This window comes from Stigmatopora nigra, chromosome 12 (assembly GCF_051989575.1).
Source record: "Stigmatopora nigra isolate UIUO_SnigA chromosome 12, RoL_Snig_1.1, whole genome shotgun sequence".
Taxonomy (NCBI): Eukaryota; Metazoa; Chordata; class Actinopteri; order Syngnathiformes; family Syngnathidae; genus Stigmatopora; species Stigmatopora nigra.
Window position 1 is genome coordinate 10,948,810 of NC_135519.1, and position 27,021 is coordinate 10,975,830.

General features: G+C 37.3%; 1 protein-coding gene across 1 annotated transcript; it reads right to left on the bottom strand.

The window, feature by feature from the left end:
* Positions 1–3,110: 3,110 nt before the first annotated feature.
* On the bottom strand, positions 3,111–9,157 carry cxcl12a (chemokine (C-X-C motif) ligand 12a (stromal cell-derived factor 1)). Its single transcript, XM_077730369.1, has 4 exons — positions 8,993–9,157; positions 6,248–6,365; positions 5,422–5,505; positions 3,111–4,212 (listed from the first exon to the last, which is right to left on the bottom strand). Exons 1-4 carry the CDS (start codon positions 9,057–9,059, stop codon positions 4,185–4,187), a joined length of 297 nt encoding a protein of 98 aa, XP_077586495.1. The 5' UTR covers positions 9,060–9,157; the 3' UTR covers positions 3,111–4,184.
* Positions 9,158–27,021: the final 17,864 nt, after the last annotated feature.

The following is a 27,021-nucleotide window of genomic DNA, read 5'->3' on the forward strand; positions in this document are numbered from 1 at the left end:
ACACTGAATTGCTGTGATGCAAAGTATTTGGCTTCTAGTATATCACTTAACAACCAGAAATAGCTTTTATAATGTATCATTTCTGAGTGGTATGAAACATACCATTCTTTACTCCCCCACTAAAAGAATCCATCAGTCTGTCAGAGTATTGTAACTGGTCCAATCTATGCGTTCTTTTGACTTTCCCACATACTAACATTGTTTTTTTGTGTAATTCATTTTGGGTACAAATATAGCTAAGATTACACTTTAAGGTAGAGTGGTCACTTCAGTTAAAAGCTATTAGAAAGTTCTCACTTTAGACTAAAATTAATTTTTAAAAAAACATAAATACACACTGGCTACAGCCCCAAGTAACTCCCTAAAGTTTTTTTTCTTTTCCATACTATTTAACTCATTATATACCACTGATGGCAACAGACGTCCAACTCAATTAATTTGGATAGACTGGCTGTGAATGTTCATGTTTCTATGCCATTTATGGCGCCAGACATCCAATCCATTTTAACTTGGAGGGACAAACGAACATTCGGCATTCGCCGCCATCACTACAAGCCCCCCCCCTGTCAAAATAGATTCACAGTCTAGTCCCCTCAATGGCAGCGAATGAATAAAAAAAAGCGTGCTACAAGGGATCAGACTGAGACTTGTTTCTGTATGTTTTTTCCTAAAATGGATTAGTAGGACGTAGATGACGTCATTCTAGAAACGCTTTATCAACATGGTCAGTCCCTGAGTCACACCACGGTCAAACAGAGGGGTCTCTTTTATGCGCATCCCTTGAAGTTGAAGCCAGTACAGTCTATTTATGCCATCTGTACATAAAGGCCTGGCTGTTTTGTCCCACTTGAGCCCAGACACATTGGTCATGGGTGTCACATGGCACTCTCCACAACATTTGACAAGACATTTGGTTCACAATTGACGGAGACACCCTAGTTACATCAGCCAATTAGGAGGTGGGTGATAATCCGGGAAGGAATGGCGACCGACTGAAGCACAGTGTGTGCTTTTTGGGTTGCCGATATTAGAGCTCCTTCGGGCCCCGCAGATGGAGGCTCCCTGCTGCTGTTAGGGTGTCTGACTCCTTTGTCTGTCATCCGTAGCAAACATGTATAGTTTGGTGCTTCTTCTCAGATTTTAAATCCAATCACATGGCAGTATTGAGCTTGTATCCGTGCTGCGGGTATTTTTTCCTCTCGCCATTCAGTTTTATATGAAGATGGATGATGTTGGGACTCATAACCTTGACAATATTAACACATGAAAGGTTTTGAGACGGCAGGAGGGCCATTTCAGCCGCTCATACGGGCCCCTCTATTAGCCTCCCATTCGTTTCTAAACAGACACACACATGCTGCTGTTTTTACTCACCACGTGTTGGTCACTTTCAACGTCTGTCGCGGCAACAAACACATTTGGCTGACTAATATTGTCATAATTATGATTAATGAGTCTGTGGGTCACGGTCAGTGTTAAAGTAATTAAAAAAAAGCAGGCACATCCTCAATGTTGCCCCCCGCAATCAGCAGATCATTTAAAAGTCATTACATTGGATGAGTTTGTTTTTTTTCTTTTTTAAGGAGAGAGTGCGCAGAACCGAGTAAAAAAAAGTGCCGCGGGTCATATGATATGAGAATAGCGAGGTCTTGACTAATGTTTCCCTTGGGGAGGTTGTGTTAGTACACAGCATGGCCCAAGGCTGCCGCATGGTTTTAGGTGAGGGGAGTCAGGGTAGGGGAATGGGGGTAAATAACCACAGTTGCAGGAGAGGAGAATTAGGGGGAGGGCAATTCTGGTTGAGACAGAACAGACAGTGGTGGTGCACATTCGAAATTACACACAAATACTTTTCATTCATTCATTTTCTAAACTGTCCATCCTCACAAGGATCATGGGGGGTGCCGGAGCCTACCCCAGCCAGCGGAAACCCTGAATTTGTGACCAGCCAATCGCAGGGCACAAGAAGACGGACAACCCGCACAAATACTTATATCATATATAATAGATAGATAAAGTGATAAGCAAGTCCATTTTCTACAGCGTTTTTAAATTGAATGTATTCTATGTTAAGTGGTATTTTAACACGTATTCTTTCTTTTCCCCCAAAAAAGCTTGACATATTTTTGGGGTGCATAAGAATTTGGGAAGTGGCATCACCCGGAAGAGTCCTCTATCAATCCCACATGGCAGCACAGCATCTGCCCTGCAGTAGCTGACCTTGTTCTTTAAAGTAATTGGCGTAAAGGGTCCGGGGGTAGGTGGTTCAGGTCAATCTTTGTTTTTGGTGAAGTGAAGGCGATTTTTCAATTGGCCCTGCGGAGAATTCCTTAAAAAGTCCAAGGACTATTCTGCAAGTTGATATCTGGACATTTTTTAAACGTGGGTATCAATAAGTGCATGTTTCTACACGTTGAAGCACCCTTGATAATATGGAGAATATCTGAACAGTGCTGGTTTATTTCAGTCAAAATGTCAATAAGGCTGATTATATGTCATAAAGTCTTTTGTGCAGGACTATTTGGAGTGTTTAACCTCACTTTCACTTTAGCACCACCACGAATAGCAGTATATTTACTTTAATATATTTGCTTTTCTAATATTTTGATAACAAAAACCTTGTGGCTAATGTAAATAGGGTATCAAGCCGAATCATCATATTTTTTCATATCTCTCAAGCTTTTAAAGTTCATCAGTTAACTCGCAAAAGGGCCTGGGGACAGGTTTCTTGTGAGTCTTTTATCCCCCGATCTTTCACTCAATTGACCACTCACACCACTTATGTAAACCGTGGCATTCTACTTCATATAAAGCCACCAAAGGGAAGTTAAAAGTTCATTCTTTTTAGTTCTAATGTGTTCCTAATGGCTGCTTGTTCAGTTAATTATCTAAGGACAAGAATGCTTCTTGTTCCGTTACTTTAAGCCAAACACCTTTACATGAAAGGCTTTATGTTGCCCCCGATGATCTTTTTGAATGGGACACTCTTGCACTGCATTACCAGCTGTCAAGTTTAACTCCATGATTAACCACAGAGTGCCTGTGCAGTTGTGTGTTATATTTGAAGTCTGCACTTACCCTCCAAAGAAAAATAGACCAATCAAGATGTGTTGATTTTTTCATTTATTAATTGTGGTAATACTGAATAACTGCATATTGTTTTCAAAATAAAATGTCCAGACGGCTCAGTTGTGAAAGTATAGTTCCTTTCTTTAAATGCATTGAAGAGTACAAAAATAAAACATTTATAATATTCCATTAAAATTACATATAAATGTGGTTTTTATGATAGACTAGCTGACATCTTTCAGATTTAAAACGGTTACATGTGAATGAGACGACATTCATTGTATAAAATGAACAAAAGTAACAGAAACTGGGAAAAAAAGACTTGCGAGATTTGTGAGTGTTAAAAAAAAGAGTAACTCAGATATAAAGTGCATTCGTATCTGCATGAACGTACGATTTTATTCTGAAATGATTTTTAATTGACTTTCTGATAAAAATAAATGGTGTAAATAATGAGATTGCACCATGATATAATCCAACCAAATCAAGTTGATCATTGTTGGATGAGAAACAATATGAAATAAGAGTCTTCATTTTACTTTTAATTGTGGTGGACTTAACTTCACTACAATACAGGAACCTTTAAACCAATATGAGTGAAAAAACTAAAAGAAGTCACATTATCGCAAAGCATAGTGTTGCTCCTGTAACACTGGAGTCCTTAATTCTATTACAAAAACATCATAATTTGGATTTTTATCAATCTTATATGTAATACTCAGTCTGTGGGGTACCAATAGAAATTCCTGGGTGACAATTAACTTGAAATATGGGGTACATTTTCGCAATTTCTGGTGCGCAAGAGCCCCTTACTGATAAAGTCAGTTAACAAAAGAAGTGGAAAGATTATAGTTAGGAGAACAAAGAGATATAATTGCACTTTGCACAAATAACATATCTAAGAATGATCTAGAGACAACGTTAGTGGTGATGACGACGATGCAGTGATTCCATGCAAGAGACCGCAGAGCAGCCACGATAAGTGCTTTATAAAATAGCATTTTGATGACTACACAACATATACAGTATCAAGTGTATTTCTATACACAGTACTATATGTATGTGATGATGGTCCATATCCTCAGTGATGGCGCAGAAGGATCTTAATAGACACTTTAGCCAAGCCGTTTGGATTTTTTCATCCTGAAAGACAAAACAGATTAAAAGTTATTGTCATAAGAATCTTATAAAAACTATTCATTTTTTCCACTTTAAAAGTGGTGAAATTAAAAAAAAAAAAGAATTGAAAAGGCACTTGTTTACATGTATGTATTTTGACTTTTAAATTCGTAGTATGGCTTACAAGAAATAACATTATAAAATATGAATTGTTTGTGGCTCTTTTCGTCAAAAAGGTTCCCAATCCCTGCTTTAAAATATGAATTTGAGGCGATACTTTTATTTAAGGCCAGGTTAACAATTTACCACATTAAGCAATCTTTCAACGCCGCCACCCCAACCCAACACCACTCAAGGCTGTCACTAGAAACAGGACCATTGCAAACAAGCATCGTCGAGCTGTGTTGTCATGCGGACATGTGGTCACACCTCATCGGAGACACACACACACACACAAATCTGAGTGACTCAAGCAGTTTTTGAGACAGACAGTCTGACTACGCCTGTCTTGTCCATCTGTCAGTGGGTGCTCAGGTTGTGTGTGAGGATCCAAAAGTCAACTACTGTCAACACCTTTCAGTCTCACTAAGTGAGTGGCATCGTATCTTTACATGGATGAATGGCAGTCAGGATTTTTTGCAATCATGTCCTAGTAGCCTTGACAAAAGGGCAACATGTCTCTCTTCGTTGCTCCGATTTCATCAGAATGACTTTTTTTAAAATCTTGAAAGGCTGTAACAACTTCATGTTGCTATTTATCAAAGGTGAGGGCACTCTGATGCAAATTGTAGATACCCTTGAAAACCACAATTTCCCGTTTAACTAACGTCAAAAAGAAAAAAAACATCTTAAATCTGGTAACATTACAACTTTTTTACTCCAAATATTACTTCAATCTCCAAACATTACGCAAAGAGCAATTTTAACTAATTTTTAATTGGTTGGTTAAAATGTAGATTTACATTACATGAGCAACATGAGAGAAATGAAATGATGGGGTTTGAGTCTGTCATAACACAATCCCCTTGTTAGAATGTTTTGACTTCATCTGTAAGCAGGACCATTAAGAGGTGTCACTCCCAGCAGTGACCATTCAGCAAATTTGCATGTGCATTTCTCTTTTACATCCCAATTCAGCTTCCTTTGAATGTCGACAATGATGGGAAGCGAATTGGCAGAAAGAGCCAGACGAATATGTTCAACATGGACTGACAGCACATGTTTCAAACTTACTTGTTGATGGCATTCTTCAGGTACTGCTGCAGCCATCGGATTTCGGGGTTCACACACACCTCCTTATTGGTCTTCAATTTGGCGCTGTTTTGGAGAAAAAGAATACAGACCTCTGTCAATGTGAGATGAAAGAGTGACACATTGATATCATCCCAAAAGGAGTTAGCGCCGCTGTGTTAGTTTAGCACGGTAGTCTTCTTCAAGCGCAATACTTTGACAATGACCTGTCATAGTAAATATTTCACTCATTATCAAAATGCGGAACAACATGAGTACTATTTTAAAATCCCTGTCACACTTAATTATTATTCCCTGAAACTGAGAAGTTTTTTTTTGTAAGTGGTCAATGTCCAAGTATGGTCAAAATGTGTACATACTGAAAATAAAATAATGGGAAATTATGGTTTCATGGTTATTGACTACTAGGGAAATGACCAACACGTGTATGTATTTAACAAGTAATACTATTGTGTCCTATTTTGAGAATCACAATTTATTCTTTTATTCATCCAAGATGACTTGAGGCAGTGGTGGCAAACAAGAAGCTCTTGAGCCAAATGTGGCTCACGGCTAAAATGAAACCGGCTCTTTAATAAGGGACACATTAAGGAAAAGAAAGTAGCGTGACTACGTTTCCAGCTGACTGGCGCTTCCATCCGCATGCTTCGTTGAGCTCAATCTGCCCATGTGAGCGGTGGAGTGACAGAGGGGCGTGTGCGCATACATGTGTTCCCAACTCTTTTCTCGGGTCTGTCACCTCTTGGAGATTGATGGTGAGAAATGCACGACAAGGAGTAACCCTATTAAACGTTGACACAACACTCACATGACTTGGAAGGGGCAGTTTGGCGTGTGGATGAAGCGGAGCTCTCGAATGTATCCCCGAGGGAGGTTGTTGACTGTTGAGCGACAGTAGCATCTCTCCACCAAACTGATGGGTTTGGCTGTGGGTTAAAGACGGGAGCAAAGATGAAAATATGCTTCAATATTCCAACAGAGATGATCTGACATCAATGTATTGAAACAGTGGACCACACTGTGACCACATTACTAATGTTTTCCCATGAAGTCAATACAATGACACTAAAAATATATGTTTAACTTCAACTGGCTGGATGTATGTAACCACAATGTATCCCACTGGACATCTTCTAGATTTTCTCAAGCATTCCAACTTAAAATTCAATTACAGTTAAAGATAAATGATGTCAATGTCCCCATGGACCAATAAATTATCCATAGAAATACTGTAGTCTATTGTTCAAGTTGGATAGTAATCGTTTTATATATTAAGGAGGAAAGCCCAGGTTTTTGCACTTTAGAGGGCAGGGCCATAAAGGAATGAAAAAAAAAATGCAAGTATAAAAGAGTGACGTGTTGTGTGTGATAAAACTCACTACACACACACACGTGTAAAAACAGACTCCAGAAAGTGGCTTCGGAAGAATAACAAGCCACACAAAGACTCCTTCTTTATGTCTAATTGCATTGAAGATATCATTAACCATCCTGTATTAGCCTAAGATTACTGAATATGCATATGTATCTAGTGGGGTACCAAAAACAATCCTATACATCTTAATTTCATGTTAGAAACAGTCAGACGAAAGCTATGATTGAAGAATTGCCGCATCAAAAGCAGCCGGTAATGTTCTCAACAACAGTGTCTACATCAAATGATCCATGCACTCGTTCTTATTTGAAATGTAGTTACGCTTTCATTTAAAATCATTAGCTCTTGGGCCCTGTAAATAGATGATTAGAAATGGTGTGTATTGCATTTACAATTATAGCAGACGTACAATAGAATATCATTAAATATTATGATCTACTCCCATGAGACAATTGATAGATAGAGTATGATTATTATATTTGTGACGGACGTTTGGTCGCTGGTCTTTTGTTCGCCGGTCTTTTGATAGCCGGTCTTTTGGTCACTTTTGGTCGCTGGTCAAATGTACTTAGATATTAAAAAGCACTGAGATATTAAACTTCATCTCTCTTAGATATTAAACTCTCTCACTTAGATATTAAACTCTCTATCTTAGATATTAAACCCTCTATCTTACATATTATCTCTCTCTCGTGAATATAATTTTGAGAGCAGGCTTCAACAGTAAACTCTCTGTCACCATTTGACCGGCGACCAAATGGGACCAAAAGACCAGCGACCAAATGTCCAAGCACCATCATATTCACTGACATGGAACCTTTCTAAATTTGAAAAATAAAACTTAAATAATGATCACAAACTTTTCTTTGTGCATCACCTATTTTTTTCTCAAGAATAAATCTCACAAAGAGCAAAGTTTCCAATAATGTAGATTTTTTTTTTTTGAGTGGTGTTCAAATTGAGGCACACGTAAAAAGACAAACTTTGTGGTTTTCCTATGATGGACGCTTCTACTGTTCAAATCTCTTGTGCAAACTGTGGTCACGGTTGATTCATGATAATAAACAAATGGGATTTTTCTGAAGAAAAACCAAACGAAATAGAATTTAGGGAACTTCTGTCACTAACGTGCTATATCATAAGGCGAAAAAAGGAACAGATGTGGAGAGGGATGCAACGTGTGGGTATAGATTAAGTCCAATGCTAATTATTTTTTACACCTGATACCAGATTTGCATGAGAAAGAGCGCAATTTTCTGATGTCGCCATGCAGACTAGCTTCAGCAGTTTTTTGTTATAATGCGGGCTCATTTGGCACTAATTAAGGCGCAAACGAGGTGGAAAAACAAATAAACACGTTGATCTGCAAAGCGCCAGTGATCTTTCCACAGGAGAGACCCAACCACACGCATAAGTGCGTCACCTCCTGGTGATTTACGCACAATTCCAAAATAAGCGCTCTTTTTTGTTTTTCTTTCAGCTTAACCCTTTTATGTGCGAATTATTTCTTTTTCAACCTGACATTTAACTTTACATTTAAGAATGAAATACTAAACTCATTTTATATATTGTAAACGCTCACAAGTGTGTATTTCTGTTTATTAAATCCGATTCCATCATTAACATTTGATTAATGCTTTATATCGTCGTTGTAAAAAGGAGTATCCAAAAATACAATAACTGTTAATAATAGAATTAATAATACCCTAAAAATCTTAATTCCTAATATTTTGAAGACTCAAAAATAGCCACTTGCACTGTAAGGAGTTACATTTTCTGAATATCAAATAATTATTATCATGAATTCCCCAAAAAAACGCTCACGTTAGTGACCACTGAAACGGTTCATGTCAAAAGTGCTTAAAATCAAATAAAAGTAAGGAATGCGAAGCTGTGTAAAATCACAGCTTTTGGTTGTTCTTCTTTTTATTATCATCATTATTATCTTTATTTCCCATTTGTTCCTTCCCAAATTCCCACGAAATCTACTCCCTTTACATACACAAGAAGCGATTTCACAGAAATGACACGTTTGTTAATTTTACTTTGCACTTCATCTTTACACTTTTGTAGTGCCATGTTATGAAAAATAACGTTATCGCAAACATATCCATCAACACACATAAATGAACAATGAATGCATCAACCATAAAAAAGTACCAAATTGCGTCTCCATACCTTGCAATGGGGGAGCATATGTCAAAAGAATGAGCGCAGTTAAGACTGTAAGTAACTTCACGTCCATCGTAACTTGAATTACTTGGTCCGAAGTCCGCGTTTAAAATAAATCCAGACGAGTTGTGGAGGACGGAGTTGCTGCTGCATCCTTTTTAAATTGCGCATCAGTCTTGTACCCACAAAGTTGGAGAGAGAATTTCGTTTATCGTCCGCTAAAAATTTCAAAATAAAAGAAGATCATCGACGAAAGGAGTTCCTTACAAATTAAAGCCATTTTAGTGAAGTTTCCAATGAAAAAAGTATTCTTTAACAGGTTTATGTATAAATATGTGCAAAATTAAGGCAGAGGTAGACATCAAATCCATTCCGACTGTGATTGTTGGAATTGAATGATCATATTTCTCTGCCATAGACGGTGATGGACGTCCAATCCATTTCGAATGGACATTCAATGTCAATGGCAACAAATTATCAAAAAATCTCCTTAAATTTGATGGACAATTGCCTTGGTTCCTATTCCTATTTTGGGAGGAAATTGGATAGGAGTTTGTCTGCTGAACTCATATCGTCTGAAAACCCATAAATGTTAGATAGTCACATCACTAGGAGAGAAAAAAAAAGAATGAAGTCGTAATATATGACATGAAATTAAAAAAATGATCCACAATATGCTCAACATCCCCATGGAAAATCGATCATTGTATGAGGATACAGGATCAAATAACAAGAATGTGCCATACCATTAAAAGTATGAAGTCATAATTCTAGCAGGCGGAAATCTCGTGTGATGTGTTTTCAACAAATCTTCAAGGATATCTGAAGAAGAAAAACGGTGAGTATGCCATTGCCAATCTCAGCTCGTTGCTTTTACTCCTGAGTGCCAATTGCAATAAATATTTTATCGTCACCATTTCAACTTTTTTTTCCTTTCACTTTAAGAAAAATCCGGCAACACTGATATATATTCTCCAAAACCCAAAGTACTACACTCCAAATGGGCTGAAACAAGAACATAACCTGTTTATTTCCAACATGTATGTTGAGAGAAGGCAAGAGAAATTTCGACGCAAACGTTTGTTTTCACTTCTAGATTTCTCTGTCTCAGGGTCTTCATTAGGCCAAACTCATTTATAGTTTCACGGGTAACTGGAGTCGATTCACATGAAGGTGAAGAGTTGGGTTACATTGAGTGACTGTCTCAAAAAATAGACAAGAGGGGATGAAGAAAAAACACTGGCGTTGCAACACAAACACCAACACCCGAGTATATATGTCGTGTAAAGGAGCCCTGCTACTCTCTATTTGAAGGAACCTCTAAATAATTTCCTTGACACGGTCCACTGTACACTTCAACTGAAGAATTTGTGTGTTTTTTGTGTGTGTTCGCATTTTCGCTGCCAGTATCATTAGAGTGTTTAACAAGATGCAGATGTGAAGTCTGCTTCCAAACATTTGGCTTTCATCTTCAGAACAAACACTCCAGAGTATACATGTGGACCTGTGTATTGCGTTAATAAAATGTGTGTTGAGTGGATCCCCAATGGAGAGATCTGGGATCGAAATATGAATGTATCTTGGCTTTTCAGTTGGTTTCACAATGAGAACGAGAATTTGGCCAAAACATGGACAACACAGTCAGTCACATGTGACATGATGTTTTTTTTCATGTTTAGGTGGTTTTCTACGCATGTTGTTGTCTATGCTAGGAAGGATTTAAGATGAAATGGTTTAAATTATGTATAAGTTTTGCAACTGAGTGGCGCAATAAAACATAAATGTGAAAAAAATGCTCGGAATTGGAAACCTTTAGATTGCATTCAGGCTGGGTAAACCTAGATCTTGCATAATGATAGTACATACAAATTAGGAGTGTAACGAATAGGTTAGGTTTCATTTGGGTTTTATTGATAACGTTTATTACAGGGTATTAAAATATTTTTGTTTTAATTCATTGTAGTTATCGCCAGTTGTTTCAGAACCGATACCCAACTGCCAACATGATAATTTGGCCAATTACTTTTGCAACAATCAAAATCCAACTGATCCAAAGGCAGAATATGGATGAATATTTTCATTTTTTGATATGAAAGAAAAATTAAGTACAGTTAAATTATTCACAATGATGCTTTTAATAATATGCTTCTTTTAGACATTTTGAGATTGTCAGAATTTTGTCCTTAAATGCCAGGAGAAGCCATGGAGACCAGCGCGAATGGTGAGGATGAAAAACAAGAGCAGCATCAGTTGACAGTTGAATGGATAAATATTGACTTATCTCACAGGCTACAATAGAATGCTGCAGACATGTACGTGATGTAATCCCAGCCAAAAAGGGGGCTAAGTTTAAACACTCAACAGTATGCAAAGCTGCTTATTTATCTTCATTAAGATATATGTACACATTCTCTGTTTTCTGAAAGAATTAAATTAAATCATATTCTTTTCATTTCCTCTCAAAAAGTTGCTCCGGTAAAATGTTTAAGATCAGTATTCTTAGTAACATATTTACTCAGTTTTGTCTGAATGCGAAAAGACAAAACATCTCATTTCTTCTGAGTATCAATAACGATGAGTGTGCGACAGGTGGACCTGTGAAAAAAAAATCCATAATAAGGGGTGGAATGTTTTTGTGGGTCAACGGTTTTTACGTCATGTAAATGGAATAATCTTCAACAGCCCTCTCGACAAGACCAGGTGGCTTTTCACAAACTGAACTGAACTTTTTTTTTCTTTCAACGAGTAAACAAATGTGTTATGTCATTTCATGTTATGTGAGGTATGCAAACAGATTAGGGATGTTTTTTTGCATTAAAACACACAACTGAAAGTCTAGGAAGCCGGGTTGCTTTTTTTCATCAGTGAAAGTGAAACATTTCCTTTCCATTGTGTTGTGCTCATCTGATTTTACTGTGGTTGTTGAATTGCATAACTTCCGCGTTGATGCATCTTCACAGATTTAAACATTCACTTCTTGAGTGACTGCCAAAATTCCTTAGTTGAAATTATATGATAACCTAATGCAAAATGAAAATGGACAGAGTATGAAGTTTTGTAAGAATACATTCCCCTAATGTGAATGCTATGAATGGCTTCCTCCGACAGTAGAGCTCGTATATTCTCCTCTTTTTGCAACACATTTTTGTTCAATTTGTTTATACTATGGGATTGACAATATGACTAAATAATAAATTCCCCAAAGAAAAATCTGCAGTAACAGCGGCGTGCTTAAAGTATTAGGGGCCAAAATTGCACAACACCAAAAGCAGAAGGTCTCTTCTTTTAACTCATTGCCTGCTATTGACAGCATTAGACGTCCATTACATTTGAACTGAGAAAGTTGACACCAAATGAACTCTCTCTGATAAAATGGATTGGACTTCTACTAGTGAAAAAGTACTAATTTAAATTCACAGGAGAACATTACGATTGGCTGGTCACCAATCCAAGGGGCCCCCTTGACCATAGTTGGCTGGGGTAAGCTCAAGCACCCCCACAACCCTTGTGACTATAAACGGTATAGAAAATGAATGAATTAAAAAAAGAGAACATCGTTGGATCTGAATTAATTATTCAATATCTTCAAAATCCCCAACGTAGACAATTGTAGGTTTGAGTGGAGTTTTAATGTAGAATTCTGTTGCTAGTGTGTTTTGTGAGGTCTCACACCAGGGGTTCATCTTCTGTTCTTTGCATCAGTCATGCAGTCTTACTATACTCTTGATGCTTCACCATGAGCCTGCTTCTGAATCCAAGTGTTAAACATATGTTGATTTTTTTTTCTCTCTAGCCGTCAAAAGACTAAGCAGCTTTCCAGAGGAATTTATTCGTAGGACATGTGAACTTTTTGACTTGAATTAAATGTATTTTCATGAAAAACCGTGACAAAATATTGGAACAAGCAGTTTGTCCCATAATATCGGAAAGTCAGAAAGAAGAAACACGGTTGTCATCCTCATTTACTCGCTCTGATATAAACTCAAAAACAAAATAAAATTATACGATCAACATGCCTGACTACTTCATTGTCCTCCCAAGTCTTCACAAAAATGTCTGTGAATATTTGGGTTTATAACCTGATTTATGTACATATGTAATGTACCGCTATAGACGTTGCTGCAATAGAATATAAAAGCTAAACTCTGAACTTGACACCTATATGTGCTTTGGCAGTAATGTTCACACATGTACATGTGCTGATTGAACACTGGACAAACTATTTGAACTACAGTGCTTTCAGTATTTATGTGAAACCAATGCTGTCATTTTCAAAAACTTAAAAAGTTCCAAAATTGATATCTATCTTTATAAAAATAATTATAATTTTTTTTTAAAAAGCAAAGCCAAAACCACATCTAGCCTGAGTTAAAATGTTTTTGGAAAACGGCTTTAATAGTCATTTGACAGACCATGAATAATCAACCATTTCCTAAACCCAAGAACAGAATACAAAAGTATGAAAAAAACATGAAATGTTATTGTCACTCATAAATAAATCAAGAACATTTATAATTTGTCCAAGGGAGAAAAAAAATCAGTTTGCAAGTTAAGCCAATTCACATTTCAATGGATTGGACGTTTAGCACTGTCAATGGCAGGAAACATGCTGCGCTTTATTTGACCAAACCACGACAGAAATTACTTTACAGTAGTAATTTAGCATTAAAAGGTGGGAAAGTAGGCCTTTTTACTCTATCGGCATCAGCTGCACAACAATCCGGAGCAAAAAAAAATAAAAAATACTATTGGCGCAACACTAAAACATAACCTCAAGTTCATGGTCAATTTGGTAAGAGTCACAGACTAATGTCACAGCAAGCAAATCTTTCCTCATTGTACTGTATGCTTGGCAATAGCTAAACAATCCTGAAAATTGATGATGTTTATATTGGAATTCTCTCTTCTCTGTAATGTCAATAAATTGCTGAGCATTCTTCAACTACTTAGGAGAGAGAGGGCAGTCACCGGGGGTGGGTGGGTCTACGGCTGGCTGGACATATTATGGCCTAGTAGCCAGTTTTCACAGATCACACGGCTTTTTGAGAGGGTACGGGCAACTCGTCTCAGTGGGGGTTCAGCCATTCCCTCATTGAGGTTTTGGGATTCTGAGGGCCTTCTGGCTGAGTCTTTGTCTGGTTTCCTCGAAATCCTCCAGAGTGTCACGAGCCCTCCACCTTGGTACCGCCATATGGACCACCTCAATGGCCTGGCCATTGATGATTTAGAAATTGATGTTAAAACAAAGAAGGAACAATTACATAATAGCTTTAAACCCATCCAAAATGCTCTGAGAATGATTTAGACACTTAAGAAAAAAGCTGCTCAAGACAGTCTTTGTCCATATTTCCAAGAAGTTAGATACGATCAGTGATATGCTTTGTATTAGCTTCAAAATAGTGAGTCAACTGTCCATCATATTCATAATGAATGGATTAATGATTATTTGATTTTGGTGATCGAGGCAGAAGGAAACAAATTAATTCCTCAAATTCCTATGGCCTACCATTAGTGAATACTTGAAAGAAATGTTCCCCTTTAAAAATAGTTATTTCACTTAATTTTTAGATCTCAAACGGACAGTGAATCATTGCATCTAATGAAATGATTTTCTCTTAAAGGAACAGTGACTGCAACAAAAAATCAGCGTGTGCTTTTTTTAATGGTATGGCCAATTTGAGCTGCACCTGGTACTGATCTGCTTGATAAAGGTGGAAGTTCAATAGATTATGACACCTGGCACTATCCAGAAGAGGCACAGTAACTTCTCAGCAGACGGTTTGAATCGTTGAATGGACTTATTTTTTTTGAAGTCAAAACTAAAGATATATGGCAAGCATTAACACTAACCAAATTTAAAGAATTCTTTTGCTGTATATCTTCTTGAGCTCTCCATTCTATTGCAGCAGGCATATGAATCTACAATACTACTCAAAGTGAAGTAGAATTTTTGAGTTAGCAAACAGTACGTGCACAAAGGGCAATGTTGACAAAAATAAAGACATTTAATTAATCACTTTGCTTCTGAAAATGGTCATTTTGGCTCCACTCAGGCCATTGTTCATGTGAAAAGTTTATATTTTTTGGCCATTCCAATCGTGCGATACATTTGTGCGATTAAACTAACATGTGGAGCCTGTTAATAATTCACTATTCATTTATTGCTCGCTGTCGGGGAGGCGTAACATTGTCTCAGAGCCATTGATCTGGTCGTGTAATCGAGCTGGTATGTGGCCAAGTTGCGAGATAGTCAAACAGGTGAAGCAGTGCCAGAAACAGCTGAAACACCCTAAGAAATAAATCACTTTATAGCTTGCTTAAATAAGCACACACAACAGGAATAACACTCATCAAAAGTAGTACAATTTCACCCTAACGAGTGTCTAATGAGTTATTATCATATCAATCAATATACAAATTAGCAATGATCGTGCTATTAATCTTTGTCTTTCGAACAAACCCACGATGCATCCTTTCTCCACCTTTCCCATGAATCTATATGGGTAATGAAAAAGTGTCCTGGCTCTGTTTTCTGGCTTAGAAGACCATCACTAAATGTGTATCAATTTTGACGACAATGGATGGGGAAAAAGGAGCAATGTACTGTTTTGTTTTGCTGTCTTTAACCAATTCCCTGAAAGATCAACTTGAATTCTGGAATTCTTATTAAAAGCTCATCAAATACCACATTTCAAATCATCCTGATGTGTAGGACTATGCAGTTTATACACAGATCATACATCTCAAACCGGTTGTTCATCATGGAGTCGTTATAAGGTGCAGAAAGCATTTCCCACCCCAATTTGGCTGCAAAATCCCCTGCTTCCTTTTGTCACAACTGTTTAGAGTAAAACCCCCGAAGTCTTTCTATTCTCTGTCCTCTGCTGAGCCATAACAAAACAGCTGTTGTCCCTTTACAACTTTTTCCTGGCCAGGTCAAAACGTAAAACACTGAAAGGGGCATTTAAAGTGAGAGTTAAAGCTACAGCTGTCCATCAAAATGGCAAAAACTTTTAACATGAAAGCTACTTACTAGTGAGCAAATGTAGGAGCTTTGTAAAAGGGACGCGAGAACACGCAACTGGACCTGCAATTAAATTCCAATTAATCAGAAATAGGAAGTTGCAATAGCTGGGAGGCAAATACAAGATATTGTTACATGCTATTAATCCTAATTGACTGCTTTTTATGTCATTTTTCATTCTCTATATTTCTTTTGTGCGTCCTTGGAGTTATTCAGCATAGTCATGCATAAACACAAAACTACCTTGTTTTAAAGCCCTGTTATCACATGGGGGGACCTTCACTGAAAGCAACAACCTCGATTCCTTTTTTTTGTGAAATACTCCCAAAATGCAAAAAAAAAAACAGTTTTAATCCTATTTCACTGTTGGGCAGAAAACTACACACTACTACTATCGAATGATGTCACAAACATAAATGTTTTCATCACTGTAGTGGCCAGCATTTTAGTTGTTCCTTTTTTAAATAAAAAAAAAAAATCTATTTATTGGAAAATGGTTAATACTATATGTTGTGTTAGAATTGTGTGTTTGATTGTTTATTTTTTAATACTCCTAGAAAGGACTTAAATTGTGAACTAATTAAAATGGGCCTTTAATGTAAATTTCAAAAAAAAAAAAAAAAAAGCAAATATAACTAACATGCGACCTGTATTGGGAACAAGTATATTTGCCTAATGTTGTGACCTAATGTTGCCTGTGCTACTTCTGTTCATTTTAATGGGCTGCGTGATTCCGGTGGCCTCCTGTTGGCACTTTATGAGCAACACATGAACGTCATTCGTGTCCTCCAAGGAGCATTATGACAATAGAGCAATGTGCAATGAGGAAACAAAAGTGAAGGGGAAGAAACAAAGCTGGAGTCGGTCACAGTTGGGAAAGTTGGTGAAGACCATATCAGGCGAGAGAATTGATCGGCCTGCTAAAGTTCTGTTTGTAGAGCTGGCTTTGATTAAAGGGTGCAACCGCGCTCTGTTCCTCATTAAAGCACCACATTGCGGAGGTTAGGCCACCAGAGAGGCAGCCACTCGTTAAAGGGAGGTAGACCTCAGGGAGACCTTTCCCGCACAACTGTCCCCTGAATTATTTTACTCTTATTGAGAAGTTCTGAGCATGAATTGCAAAATTCAAAACAATTCCCAGATGGATACAAGTAAAACAATAGTTACTTCCATGTTTTTTCTGTACGTGCAATGGAAAGGTTTGTGACTACTAATTTCCAATTTCTGCTGTTATTTTAACGGCGCCTGATGGTGTAGTGGTCATTCGCCTGCTTCGGTGCAGGCAGGCATGGGCCCAATTCCCGCGGCTGGTGGTATTATCGTGAGAGCAGATGGTCCTTTCACTCTCTGTGTGACTGGCGACCGACCGCGTTTCGGCCGAAGTCAGCTGGGATAGGCTGCGGCACCCCCGCAATCCTTATGAGAGTGATGACAAATTAAAAGCTCATGCTAAATCGACAAAAAGTGATGTATCCTTCTTCGTAACAGACTTATTTATCTCTGCAAAAAGGATTGGGGCTAAGAAATCATTCAAATGTTTATGAGAGAACATGTTGCCTAAAAATACAAACGTTGAATCTTGTCTACCACACCATCCTCAAGTGAAGTATTAAAAAAAAAAAGTCCAATCCATTTGGCAGAGCTGCCAGTTCCTCTCATTGAAAATTGATTGGACGTAAATCTCCGTCAAAAGCAGACAACCTTGCAGTACATATACTGTAGAATGAGTGATTGCTTTGAACAATGTTGTATTGATTTGCTGTGACCTCACAAATCAAGAGAACAAGTGAACTGAACCCATGCTGGCAAAATGACCTCCACCACATAACACAGCCACTCAATCCCCCGCGGGGGTCCCAAGCACTCATTATTCAGGGTTTCCGTCAATTTGTCACCTGCCTGTGATAATACTGTTCATGTTTGGGACCAGCCATACTCCAATTCACTCTTTGACCTCTTATCACAAACACAAAATCACTTCTCAATCACACTTGAAGAACACATGAAATTCCTTTATTATGCTTCAGGAGCATATAGACAGTTTTATCTTTAACAGGGGACCACAACGTTCAATAATTGCATATTGTACATATGAAGTAACTACATTATTAAATTTCAAATCCTGAGAGCCGCCACACATGCGTGTGGGCTAATAATAGGTGGTCGTTCTAACCGCCACTTGAACTGCTTTAAGCCATTAAGCCATTCTTCCTAAGTGATCTGGTCCCTTTTACACAAAGATTTTTAGGTTTTAAAGGGCCTAAACCGCCTTGCTAAATGCAAATAGACATATTTATAGTGTAGACATAATCTCGTGGTATCACGAGCCAAGATTTGTCCAAATGTCGGTATTTACTCATCTTTTTTAGGACTGTTTGAATAAAATTGGTTATAAGTCTTTAGCTGCCATTGAGGGCAAAAGACATCCCATTTGAAATTGAAAGCCTTTATTGCCATTATACAATATGATACCAGCCAAAATGGATTCATATCATGAAATAGTTCTTTCTATTATTTCAAATTCAAGTCATGTTTTAACAGTCTCAAACATAATACAATGATAAAAAATAATTTTAAAACTGATAAATGTAAAACAATAAAACATACTGACTTAAATGAAACATCTACACATATACATAGTCAACTCCAAAGAAATATAATTAAATGATACCACCTTAGATTTTACCTAATAATTTCAGACAGTGTCTTACAACTTATTAGGAGGTAAAAATAGCATAAACCAAACATTATTGAGACTATTTTGGACTGAATTTTAAAAAAGAAAATATTAGTTTAATATCTTTAATAGATCAGAAAAAGTAGTTTTCTTACTCTTTTCTCTCTCCTATAAAGGACTGTGTAATTCATATCATTTTGCATGTGGGAGTCCATGGGAATTCAAGCATAGTGCGTGGACCCTACAAAGTCTCAGTTAACCCCACACTCTCGCGACAAAAGGCGCTTTGTTTGTCAGAGCTGTATGTGCAGTGAAAAGGTTTCAGGAGGTGAATGTAAAATAAGGTTCTCCTTTTTTTTTAGTCTTTTGCAACTGTTTCTTTCAGTTCCTTGCTTTACAAAAGTTTCTACGGTATGAACAGAGAATCAAGAGCATTCAAGATGTGTAGAATAGTCAAAAAGCTGTGATAATCTGGGTACTAACTGTTGTAATGTGAGCTGGCATTGCTTTCCACCGTGACTGTAAGTATGCCTGCTATTCAACCACTCTTGCTTGAATCCCATTGAATAAGACATTGACATTTGAAGTAATGAGAGCAACATTCCCTGGTCCCTCCGGCACCTCAAATTTACTAACTCTTAAAAAAAAAGGGACTTAACAAGAATGACAAGAATGGTGCTTACCCATATAGGCCTTAGCTAAAATCAGTGAAAAACAAGATGAACTGGGACAGAATGTTCATATAAACAACTCACTTTGTTCTCAAATATATAAGATTTCAATCTTTGGGAATACCAATTTTCCAATGAATGCAAGGAAAACCAATTTTCAACCTATTGTAATCTTTTACTTGTTATTAATAGCAGCCGAGTTACGCATATGTCTTTCCTCTCCAAGGTTTTGAGTACTCTATATTCTTGTTGGAAAACATAGTACAAAATAACAATCAGCAAACAAAATAATTCATTTCAATCACAGACACGACAATGTTAACTAAATAAGAAGCTGTGTAGATCAAATCTTATCAGGGGCTTAGTTATAACGTAGTATAAATTGCCGGTTGGCAGAATGAGATAATCAGAGAATTTTACAAGAAAGGTCTGCTGGGTAATACGGTGCAATAAAAGCATCTGTCTTTACTGCCCGAATGGTTCATGTTGGATTGTTGTAACCCTAATCCTTCCCAAAAAAGGTAGGTAGGTGTTGTATTGTATAGGTCAAAGGTCACGTCTAGCAGGTTACAGAACCCTTTGATATTCTAATGACTGTTCCAATATACAAAAACAAGATCCAGGTCACGAAGTCCCCAACTTTGTTCTTTATTTAAAATCTGATATTGCAAGTTCAATTTCATGCTAAATTGTGCTGAATTCATAATTTGTAGTTGTTTAGATTAGATTTAGTTTGTTTATGTGCGTCTTACGCTGATGCACCTGCACAAATTTGACATTTTAGTAAAATAATGAATGATTTTCTTATCATTTTACCAAATTTTTTTGTGTTTTTCATATTTTTCATACACAATTGGGAAACTGAGAATTTTTAGAGGGTTTAGTTGATTGTTTTTTGAAGATCACAGAACAAATGAGAGAATTTGCATATAAAATAAAAATATTATGCATATATCTCTCTCAATTCATTTTCTGTACCGATTATTCTCACAAGGGCCCAGCCCCACGCAATTGAAATTGATTGGACATGTATGGGCATCAATAGGTGTTTTGAATATCAATTTCTCAATTTTACTAACTACTACAACACATGCTTGGTTGTTTTAGGCCGCCAGCCATAGATCTAGCACAATAACCTGCAATACATTCCTTCAATCCACTGTGTGCACAGTCTAAGATTCAGCAGTGTTTTTATTTTAAAGGAAAAGACATGGGATTCTATCAGTAGCTTATAATAGTGATGTTCACACCTCTACGAGTGATTGCTTTATTGCGCACAAAGAATTCTTTGTGTTTATCTCCGTCTTTGATATATCCCTTCCTTTCCATATTTTACTATCCTCCTCTCTCTTCCTTTGCTTGTTCCAATTTGCTCTTATCAGGTGACCTTGGTTAGCATCCCTGTGTTGTGCTGTGATTTTGATAAGAGTTGCCCTGCTCTTAGGGTGGGGGCAAAAACAGCACCATGCGACCCTGCCTTCCTGTTGTCCGTCATCTACATCAGACCTGGCGTTCCCCCAGGGGGGCTGAGAAATAGCTGATAAATTGGGATAAAGGAGATAAGATGTTATTTAGCATTGTGGACTTAGATTTAATGAGTTGACAACTGCAAGAACAAAGTTACATTTTAAAAGGTAATTAGGGAAAATCGTATAAAGTGGAATTCCTCCCTAAGGCGATGCAAATAAGATTTTTTTTTACATTTATTTAATTATTAGAATACAATTAGCACGTATCTCTTTTGTTCCACTCCAAAATAAGCATAAATATAAATTCTGATTATATTTGAAGGCTACTTCTGGAATAGATTACAGCCTTATTCATGGTGCATGTGTATGTGTTTTGGGATCAACTTGCCAGTTCATACACTGACAGATTAGTTGCCGCCCCTCCATATTTTATTTCCAAGGTCTGAACTCTATCTGCTTGTCTGTCTACGTCTGCCACAGGATCCTTGTATGAAACGAAAATTATACTCCCAGTGGGTAAATTGTTCCTATTTATACAGCTGGGCGGCTGCGTGGACAGGCTTAGAAGTATTTGGACAACTAAACAATGTTAATTTGAAACCTATTAACATTCTGCTTCGGTTCAGGTTAAGGAAGACATTTTCAACGCTTAACAAGCCCAGTAAGGCACGTTTGTTTTCTGTTCAAGCGACCTGCCTAACAGTTTCATCCATGAAATCCTGATCGACACGTGGCATGTTCAATGGGGTGGGAGCCATAGGCGGAAAAATACAATGACGGAACTCCACTTAATGCTTGCTCTGTTCAAATATTTGCTCACATGTCAACTTTGAGTGGTTGAACCAGGGTGGTATTGTTTTTTGCTGTGTTTTATTGTTTTGGCAGGTGCAATTATTTTTTTCTTTAATCAAATCTGTCTGGAGCTTAAGGGGCTGATCCTGATGGATTACGCGGGTTTCCTACCACCCACATTAAGAGAAGACATACTACTTCCCACCCGGGCATGCATTACGGTACTTAAAAGCTATTTTGAGATGACATAGTCAAACAGGGCAAATAGAGTATTTTGCTACATATCATATTTACTATGTTACTATTTGTCCAACATGAAAATAAATCCTCTTCATGCCTCAATAAGTAAGCGTTGCATCTATGTAAGGTTTATTCTTTTATTTACATCTTTGCTCATGACAGCGTCTGTGAAAAATCTCTGTTGTTAGATGTTACTTTTTTATGGTTTTATTCTAGAAATAAATCATCCTAAACAAGACCAATTGTGTGTTTGGATTGAGGTCAGGCTTGCCTCAAACACTCTGAAGCCTATTTGTGTTTTATTACCTAAAAGTATGTACGTTGTTTTCCTCACTGTCAGTTTTCTGTAGTTTGTTAAGTGAGGGTGGTGGTTTTAAATAGACACAATATGATGACTGGGAACTTTATGTGAACCATTGGCTCATCATCATTTTGGTATTACTGCTAAGCTATACACACTAGGATCCACAATTTTGCCAGAAAACCACTACTAATATAGTATGAAGTCATGCTCATACGACACAGGTAATAAGAAAAGAAAATCCACGTTGAGCTCATTAAAGTGTGTCCGGCAATTTCTATTTTATTTGCGGCTTCCACCAGTCATAGGTTGGTTCTGTAACTGATTGATTGACACTGACAGCAATAGGCGTCCAATCCATTTGCAGGGGGAGGGTGGCATCAAATGAAAAGAGCATGAAACCTCGCATTATGCCACTAATGGAGTAGAGGTGCATTACGGTAGTAAATATTGATCGCCTTAAATCTTCTGGTTTCTGTTAACTACACTTTGATTTGGATTTTTTGTATATTGCCTATATGAATAGATTTTTAATGGTTAGTTTCGATGTATAGGCTTGTTATAGTAAAAATATTTGACTTAAGCAATCAACTTAAGATGGTCGATAGCATGTTAAATTCACCTACATGCTGATTACTTCCATGACTGTGATAATTATCGTGACTTTGACTATTGGAATGTGATGATATTCACGTCATTTTACGCTGTCTTCACTTTTTTTGATTTGCAGTCATCGGTTATTGTGGTGGAACACACACTGTGAGAAATTTCGGTATGTCTAAATTTATGACACTGCTCGATAATATGTGGTCAGAGGTTAAGGAAGTTAATCAATGCACAGGCTGACAGTCTTATAATAAAGACCGTTTTTCACAAAGCATCACTGAGATGTTTTTTTTTCATAGTGTGCCATTATTTAGCATTTCCAAATATATTCAAAGCAATGTGTGCAACTTTTATAATACATTTATGTTCAGATTTAATGATAAGCATTTTTTTTGTTTTTATGTGTTAATCAGCACTGTAGGCAGAGCTCCACACTGATCCCACCAAAGACTGGAAACGGAGAGGGAAAAAAATCACAAAATCATCTTTTTATTTTATTGTATGTTTTAGTTTTTTTGTTGGGCTCCAGAGTTGTTGATGTTTGTAATTACAGTAATTTTTCACATGTCAACTCCTATCACATTTTCTGATGAAACACCAGAAACTTTAGTCACGTTTTCACCTTTTCCTCTCTTAAAACGTCCTATGTACTCTTTTTCTTTGGCAAGTTACACACAAATATTAAAACCAAACAAACAATCTAAGCAAAGGTAGTAAGCTCCCTTAGTGAGTCTTTATTTGGTTTGAAAGATGTTTTTTTGTTGTGTGCAGCCGTTTCCAAGCCTTTCTATATGACCACACATACACAATCAATGTATGAGTTATTACCTTTCCGGGTTTTTCTATTTAGATAAATGACCCTGACTGCAAAAGCCCCCCCAGGGATGTTCCACCTCACGGTCCTCGTTTCTCTTAATCTGTACAATTGAAAGGTCCAGCTTGTCCATTTTACGCAAAGCACTCAAGTTTATGAAATCCAGTTGACCTTAGCGTTAACCTTTAACCTATTAATTTACACTTCATTTCAAATTCCGCCCAACTTTGGTTTACTTATTGGTTGTCCTTCTCCTTGTGCCCTACGATTGGCTGGCCACCAATTCCGACGGGTGCTCATAGTTGACTCGGATAGGCTCCATCACCCCTGCAACCCTTTTGAGGATAAGCAATATGGAAACTAAATGAATGTATAAAAGCTATTGAATATTTCTTGTGAGTTAGAAAATGATAGTGTCAAGTCCTGTGGTGTTTTAAGCCTAGGAGAGACGTTTTTCTTCTACTAATTTAGTCATATTTTCAATGTTAGAGCCCTATACATTAATTATTGGATAAATATCAATGTCAAACGGTAATACTAGCCACAATTTAACGGTTGGTGACCATTGACATGAGCATCTATTAAGATGTTAAATTTGTAATGGAGGTGAAGGGGGATTTTGAATTGTAGTTTGCAAAAGTGACAAACATGTGAGATAAACTACAAAGAACTAATGTGGTACAGTCTGCTAGTAAAAATGAGCTCCATACTAATGTTGTATAAAAGTATTGACTGTGCACTCACAGTGTAATACCAAGTCATGACAGCAACAATTTAAAAAGTGGCATTAGTGCAAGACAATTTAAAACATTCTTGCATTTTTACACTAATACCAATAGGGGTCAAAGTGCTACCATCAGCCTGCTGATGAAGCCCTTCTGTGTGGTCAAGCGGGGGTCACCAGATCACAGTGCAAGGGCATGAGGTCAGGCCCAAATGACTGCACACTAACATAAGGATAACGCATCCATCCAAAGAGGGACAGTAACACATCATTGCCATCCAGCTTGCAATAACCATCCACTTCACTCGTTTGGCAGCCATTGACGGCACTACAAGTCTGATTATTTTGACTGGAAGGGGCTAATGACCATTCAATTCACTCCCTCCCAATCAAAATGGATTGGTAGTCTAGCGTCAAAAACCAGGAGCATTCCCAGCCTACCATCATCAATGTGCCTCTGTTTGTGTAGTTTAGTCATACCATCATGTAAATTCCACCAAACGTATTTGGAGTCAATTTTGGGACTTTTAAAATAGCATTCTTTTGGAAGATATATATTGTTTTTCCTTATTTTTTTCAGCCATAAAGAATATTAGTGTTGTTTCACTCCTCCATCTGTTGTCACTCATAGCGTGTTAGCACATTCCAATATGGAAACTGCTATTTAGGAGAATTCTTCATGTGTGTGTCCTCCTGAGAACCCAATGTGATTTGTGATGGTGACAGGTGCTCATGCAAATATATGCGTGCTTGAGGCTCGCAGGAGCTGTTATCGCCACGAAATCAAGGTCACCACTTATACCAAAGAGAAAAGGGGCTTCTTTCTCATCAGACCAACACGTTTGTAAAAGCCAAAATAAACCAATGCGGCATTTCCGGCATCAAATGTGTCTTTTCCCATTACGCCGATGAGAAATGCCGCTGTTTTGATTGAGTTGAGAGTCATAAATGTGCAAATTATTAAGTGACTTTTCCACACAAGATACCTCTATCTTTATTGGATTTCAGGAAAAAAAAAAATGTTTTTCAACTATTATTATTGTGAGTATGTCAAATAATATGTATCACTTGTTAGGAATATTTTTTTTAAGTCCAGATCAAATCAGCATAATAAGAACATTTCACTGAGAAAATTAAGTTCATATACAGGTATACAACAATGGTAACTTAACAATATCTTATTTGTACAAATTAAGGAGCAAGCACAAATATGTAAAAGAAGTTGAATGATCATAAAATGGAAATATTATTATTACGGACCCCACGCATGAGGTGGTAACTTGACAAAACTTTTGCAAGATGATCGAAGTTATAAAAAGGTTAAAAAATACTGACTGAATCAAGTTGTGTTATCTGATTCCGAACCAGAATAGATCGTAATTTGCTTTACCCTTGGAAGAAGTAAATCACTCTGTTGGTCTCAAGGACATTTATATCCAGATTTCAGTGATAACAAAGAATGCATCATTGATCGATTAGTAACCTCCTCCTGTGTCCTGCTGCAGAATTTCATCCCAAACTGACTTTCCACATCAAATACAATTACTATTAGTCTGTAATCAAGCCATTGTTGAAGAATATTTGAGAAATTTTGAGCAATCTGTTTTCTGTCTTCATTTATGTCTGGCTCACTTCTTGCTGCCTTACAAAATGAACACAAGCACTACATCTTTCTTACTCCCCGCATTACCCCAGACATACGTAGAAGCATGGCTACTTCTGAGTCTCATTACACACTAAGGGAAAATACACTGTGCACTATCATCTGACAAGATCTCCTAGTAGCTGATCCTAGATTTTGCTCGATTGTCATTGGCACATTGTAGACAGCTTGGACACAGCATGGAAATGCTTAGTGAGAGGCTGAAGTATGGCCCTCACCCTGACCATTGCATGCCACTTCTAAAATACAAGCATGTGTAAAGGATTTGCGTGGATAATTCACTTAATGGGGGCCTGACCAATAACTGTGCTCATGACAGGGTGTAAAATAAGACATGAATACTAATTTCTTATCTTGTACTTGCAGTAAAACTACATAGGCTGCTAACCACCTATTCACATTTTGTACCTGACTACTCATTTATTTTGACCACTTATTATGCTGACTACTTATTTAATGAATATTGATTTATTGATTATTTATTTGTGCACTTCATGGTGAAGTTTTAAATCTCATTATATTTGTAAAATGAGAAGAAAAGGCATACAATTCAATACAATGCAATTCAATGAAATTCAATGCAATTCATGTTAATGCAGTTACGCTCATCTACATAAAAATATACAGTACTGACATTTCACACGCAAGTCAAATGAGAGTATAAAAGTGCACTAAAATTGCATGCTCTATATATCTTAAAGATTCTATCAGTAAATAACAGTGGTGAGAGGATAATGGGTTTGTCATATAAACCACGCGCACAGACGCACACACTCAAGCAGCAATGCCAGCCACCTGAAACATATTTCTGTTTAACCTAGGGTTATATTCACCAAATGTCGCTCTATTTGGTCACGATATATATCAACCAAACATATGTTTTATAACTCCCCAAACAGAGTAAAAGGATTTTCCTCCTAATCCCAAACAGACCATCAATGTCAGTCGGAGTGATGAAAGGATACAGCGAGCCTTCATCCGCTGGCTTCCATACACACAGTACAGCATGATATACAACAGCGTTTCCTCCACTAAGAACCCCTGCCATGCTCAT

Excerpts from the sequence above, each read along its gene's own strand:
- cxcl12a (XM_077730369.1), bottom strand. The coding sequence starts at position 9,059 with ATGGACGTGAAGTTACTTACAGTCTTAACTGCGCTCATTCTTTTGACA. Across the intron at positions 6,366-8,992 it reads ATATGCTCCCCCATTGCAAG|CCAAACCCATCAGTTTGGTG; the intron begins GTATGGAGACGC and ends TTTAACCCACAG. Across the intron at positions 5,506-6,247 it reads AACTGCCCCTTCCAAGTCAT|CGCCAAATTGAAGACCAATA; the intron begins GTGAGTGTTGTG and ends TCTCCAAAACAG.